Source organism: Corvus kubaryi, unplaced genomic scaffold (assembly GCF_017639235.1).
Source record: "Corvus kubaryi isolate FWS band 111438036 unplaced genomic scaffold, C.kubaryi_AGA036_p1.0 36940, whole genome shotgun sequence".
Taxonomy (NCBI): domain Eukaryota; kingdom Metazoa; phylum Chordata; class Aves; order Passeriformes; family Corvidae; genus Corvus; species Corvus kubaryi.
This window is the reverse complement of record NW_024580988.1, coordinates 58,696-63,530: the sequence shown is the minus strand read 5'-3', so window position 1 is coordinate 63,530 and position 4,835 is coordinate 58,696. Positions and strand designations below refer to the sequence as shown.

The window sequence follows — 4,835 nt, the reverse complement described above, 5'->3', positions numbered from 1 at the left end:
CTCTTTGTCAGGACGAAGGTGTGGTGGGGCATCCCCCACCTGCCCCTAGGACCCCACTGTGGTCTCAGGAATGTTCACTGGGCCTCAGCCTTGGTCAGTAGCCCCTGGGATCGGACATGGGCCCTGTGCCTGGTCAGGGGAAGGTCCCTGGCAGAGAGTGCTGGGTGCTGCCCGTGCCCTCCCCTGCCCCCCCTCATGCACTGCCCACAGAGATGCCCCCAAGCTGAGCAGGGGAGCATGGGGTGGGGCTTGTCATGGACACTTCAACAAGGTGTTTCAAGTGTCACGGAGCACAAAAGCTGTTTCCCAGTGTAAGGACCGTCCTTCTCCACCCACTTTGAGGAGGTCTGGAGAATGAACTCACAGGACAGTTTGCCTGTAGAGCAGCTCTTTTCTTCAGAGAGATGAAGGCCTCGGGGGGAATGGTCTTGCTTACCTAGTTCATGCTCCAGGTCTGTTCTGATCATCTGAAGGTCACGCTGTGTGGACCCCTCCATGTTTTGGATTGCTTTCTGCAGAGTTAGAATTTGTTGGGAGGCTTCATGGAGGTCCTTCTCCAGCCTGGATTCTAAGGCGCTTTTATTTGCCTCCACTGTCCTTCCTGCAAAGAAAGAACAGTTTCACTGGGACAAAGTCATGGTTTTCTTGAGGGAAAGACCATTGATCCATAATGATGATGCCCAAAAACTCTGATATAAAGTCCATGTCAAGGCTTTTCTTAGGGCTCTCCCAGTGCCTGTGGGTCTTCCTAATGGCTTGACTAAGGCCTCCTGGGCAGCATGGAGGGCAGGAATGATCTCTGTCTCTCCAGAGGACACATGTGGGCCCTGGGAGACAACATGAGGATGGTGTGGTGCCACACCGCACAAAAACTGTTCCCCATGTAAGAGCTGTCTTTCCCCATCCCTTTTGAGGATCTGTGGAGGACAAGCTCACAGGACAATTTGCCTGTAGAGCAGTCTTTGCCTACAGAGCTATGAAGGCCTGTTGTGGAAATAGTTCTGCTCACCTAGTTTGTTCTCCAGGTCTGTTCTGATCATTTGAAGGTCACGCTGTGTGGAGACCTTCATGTCCTGGAAAGTTTTTTTCAGAGTTTGAATTTGTTGGGAGAGCTGCAGGAGGTCCTTCTGCCAGATGTATGCTATAGTCCCTGTGACATTTGCCTCCACCGTCTTTCCTGTGAAAAAAGACTGGTGTCACTGGGACAATGATTTTTTCTCCCTTGAGGTGAGGTCTTGTCCCACTAATGACACAGAGCTTTCCTCTTTAAAAGTATCAAAAAGATGCTGTTCTTTCACTCCCTTCTAAGACAAGGGAGAGAAGAGGGACCTTGACCATCTCCAGTTGCTACCTCAGCATCAAAGGTGTTCCCCATGACTGGGACATAAGAGCTGCTCCCAAGGAAGTTCTGCCGATTCTGACAAAAGGCAAAGGATTAACTAACAGGTCAGTTTGCCTGTAGAGCAGGATTGACCTTCAGAGAGTTGAAGGCCTGCTGGGGAATGGCCCTGCTCACCTAGTTCATCCTTCAGATCTGTTCTGATCATCTGAAGGTCACGCTGCGTGTACACCTGGGTGTTTTGAAAAGCTTTCTGCAGAGTTTGAACTTGTTGGGACACTTCATGGAGGTCCTTCTTCCACATGGATTCCAGGGCATTTGTAGTATTTGCCTGTATTGTCAATCCTATAAAGAAAGAACAGTGTAATTGGGACACTCTCATTACCTTCTTGAGGGGGAGACCAGTGATCAGATTTAAATTCACTGCCAGAGAGTCTCTTCTTAGGGTTTTTCGAGTATTCTTGATCAAAAAAGCTATTCCCTGTTGTGGTGACCCAGCCCACTGTGGGGCGGGGGCAGCGTGATGCCAATCAATCCCAGCCCTTCCCCTGGATCGAGTTTCCCGAAGAGGCAGACTCAGAGGGTGGGTCGATGGGCGGCTCAGAAGCCTAAGCTGCACCCCTTGGGCAGTGCCCGGGTACAAGCTGCCTCCTCCGGTTCGGGAAAATTCTCGGTTACTCGGTTGTTCACTGGTTCTCTGTTATAATTCCTGCCTCTGGGTTTACCCCAGTGGGTCTTGTTAAATTGTATCTGACCCCTGGCTTGTAACTCATTGGTTGTTTTCCCCTTTCACTGTGGTTTTCAAATTGCCTATAAAACTGAGGACAAGCCTCGGGGAGGGCCCCATTGCATTCCATCCCTTCCAAGCTTGTTCTGGTTGTGAAACTTCTAACAGTAAACCTGTTAGGAGCCAGACCAGAACAGCCTCTCTCTTCCTAATGGTATCAGCTAACGTGAGCTGATACCATCGGCTCCTGCCGTGTTCCCTCTGCAAAGAAGCCAGCGAGCTCAGCCAGCAGCTCCTTCCTGATGCCGAAGTTCAGCGACGCACAGAAGTAACGCAGTTGGACTGTCTCTGACGTGGGGCACGCCAGAGCTCGTTGCAGCGAGCACAAGTACTGCGTTAATTCCCCACATAAGGGTTGTCATTCTCCATCCTCTTTGAGGAGCTGTGGAGGACAAGCACACAGGACAGTTTGCCTGTAAAGCAGCTTTTGCCTCTAGAGAGATGAAGGCCTGCTGGCGAATGGCCCTGCTCACCTAGTTCATTCTTCAGGTCTGTTCTGAGGAGCTGAAGATCACGCTGTGTGGACTCCTGCTCATTCTGGAAAGCTTCCTGCAGAGTTAGAATTTTTTGGTAGAGGTGCTGGTGGTCCTTCAGCCGAATAGATTCCAGGGCATCCACTGCTCTTCCTGTGAAAAAAGACTGGTGTCACTGAGATAATGATTTTTCCTCCCCTGAGGGGAGGTCTTGTTCCACTAATGACACGGGGCCTTTCCTCTTAGAAAGGACCAAGAAGACGCTGTTCCTACACTGCCTTCAATGACGAGGGAGAGAAGAGGGACATTGACCACCTCCAGTTGCCATCTCAGCATCAAAGGTGTTCCACTGGCATGGGACATAAGAGCTGCTCCCAAGGAAGCTCTGCACAAGGCATCCACTCCAGGGACTAACTCACAAGTTAGTTTGATTGTGGAGCAGCATTTGCTTCCAAAAAGATAAAGGCCTGCTGGGGAATGGCCCTGCTTATCTGTTTTTTTTCCTTTTGCTTTCTTTCCTTATGCAGGGAGGGCAGAAGAAATTCAGTTCAGTTCCCTCATGTCCTGCCTGTTTCTAATTTATACTCTCCAGCCTTCTCTTTCCTCAGACAATCCTTTCTAATTCAGAGGCCTTGGAAAAGTACTCAGCCCTAAAAAACAGAGATGAGGAGTTCACATTCTGATGGACCTGTGGGCACAATTACGGATCTCTTCCTTGGCTTTCAAATCCTTTTCCACCACGAGTTTTCTCTGGGAAGGAGCCTTGGCCTCTCTTCTGGACCTCTAGTCTTTCATGTGACATGGAGATTTTTTTCTCTTACAGTTTTTACCTGGTGAAAGGAGTCTCAGCACCACTGTGAGCCCTTCTAAACATGGGCTTGGAGCTCCTGTGCTGCTGCTCAGGAATATTGAAAGGAACTCCATGGCCTCCTCACTGCCCAACAGCCTGGCCATGGGGGAGAGCCCAGGCCATGCAAATTGCCAAGTGTTCCTTAAGGAAAGAACATTCACTGCCAGCATCCCAGCTGGAAAGATCCTGTGCAGGAGAACAGCTGGCCTTAGAACCCATGGGGGATGGGATCCCACAGAGTCCAGGCTGTCCTGTCTGTGCTGGGAAAAGCCCACTGCCAGGGCAGCTCTGCACCCTGGGAGCCTGGGCTCCTGGGCATCTGCTTGGGGATGGGGAATATAACAAAGGACTTTCTGGAGGCCCTTGAAGTGGGAATGTCTGGAGGGGTGAGATTGCTTGATCTCACTGCCCTAGACCCTCCTGCATCTTCTTCTTGCCTGGTAGGGGTTTTTTTCCAAGTATTGTGGGTATGTCCTGGCACTGATCTGCATGAAAAGGCTTCTCTTTGTGTGAGGGGAGGTCACATAGAACCTCCCCTTGGCCATCTGTCGATAGTCTGACAAGAGGATGAGTCTCATATAAGTGCAGAATCACAGAATCAAACCATCAAACAATGGTTTGGGTTTTACAAGACCTTATAGATCCTCTCTTTCCAACTCCCCTGCCATTTCTTTCCAGACTTCCACTAGACCACATTGCTCCAAGCCCTACCCAACCTGGCCTTGAACCCTTCCAGGGATGAGGCATCCACAGCTTCTACAGCAACCTGTGCCAGGGCCTCACCACCCTCACAGGGAAGATTTCTTCCTATTATCTAATTTAAATCTACCCTCCTACAGCTTAAAATCCATTCCACCTTGTCCTAGTAATCTGTGACCTTGTAAAATGTGCCTTATTGTAAGCCACCTTTAGCTACTGGAAGGGTGTCAGAGACTGGGTATGTTTAGCGTGGTGAGCCAATGCCTTTGTGTGTGTCTGTATGTGTGTCTGTGTGTGTGTTTGTCTGTGTCTCTGTGTGTCTGTTTCTGTCTGGGTCTGTGTTTCTGTCTGTGTGCCTGTGTGTCTGTCTCTGTCTGTGTCTGTATGTGTGTGTGTGACTGTGTCTCTGTGTTTGTGTGTCTGTGTCCGTGTGTCTCTGTGTGTGTGTGTGTGTCTCTGTGTGTGGTCGGTGTGCCTGTGTGTGTCTCTCTGTGTCCATGTGTGTGTCTGTGTATGTGTGCATCGGTGTGCCTGTGTCTGTATGTGTGTGTCTGTGTCTCTGTGTTTGTGTGTCTGTGTCCGTGTGTGTGTGTCTCTGCGTCTGTGTCTGCATCTGTGTGTCTGTCTGTGCCTCTCTGCGTCCATATGTGCGTTTGTATGTCTGTGCGTCTGTGTCCGTGTGTGTCT

The 4,835-nt window shown here is 50.2% G+C and overlaps 1 protein-coding gene across 1 annotated transcript in view; it reads right to left on the bottom strand.

The window, feature by feature from the left end:
- The window catches only part of LOC121660799 (butyrophilin subfamily 3 member A2-like), a 27,560-nt gene that overhangs the window by 2,564 nt on the left and 20,161 nt on the right, over positions 1–4,835 (bottom strand). Inside the window, exons 7-10 of the mRNA XM_042020307.1 lie at positions 2,600–2,752; positions 1,517–1,684; positions 1,010–1,177; positions 436–601 (exon numbers count right to left, since the gene is read on the bottom strand). Of these exons, the coding sequence (XP_041876241.1) occupies positions 436–601; positions 1,010–1,177; positions 1,517–1,684; positions 2,600–2,752 (655 nt within the window). The remainder of the gene's footprint in view (positions 1–435; positions 602–1,009; positions 1,178–1,516; positions 1,685–2,599; positions 2,753–4,835) is intronic.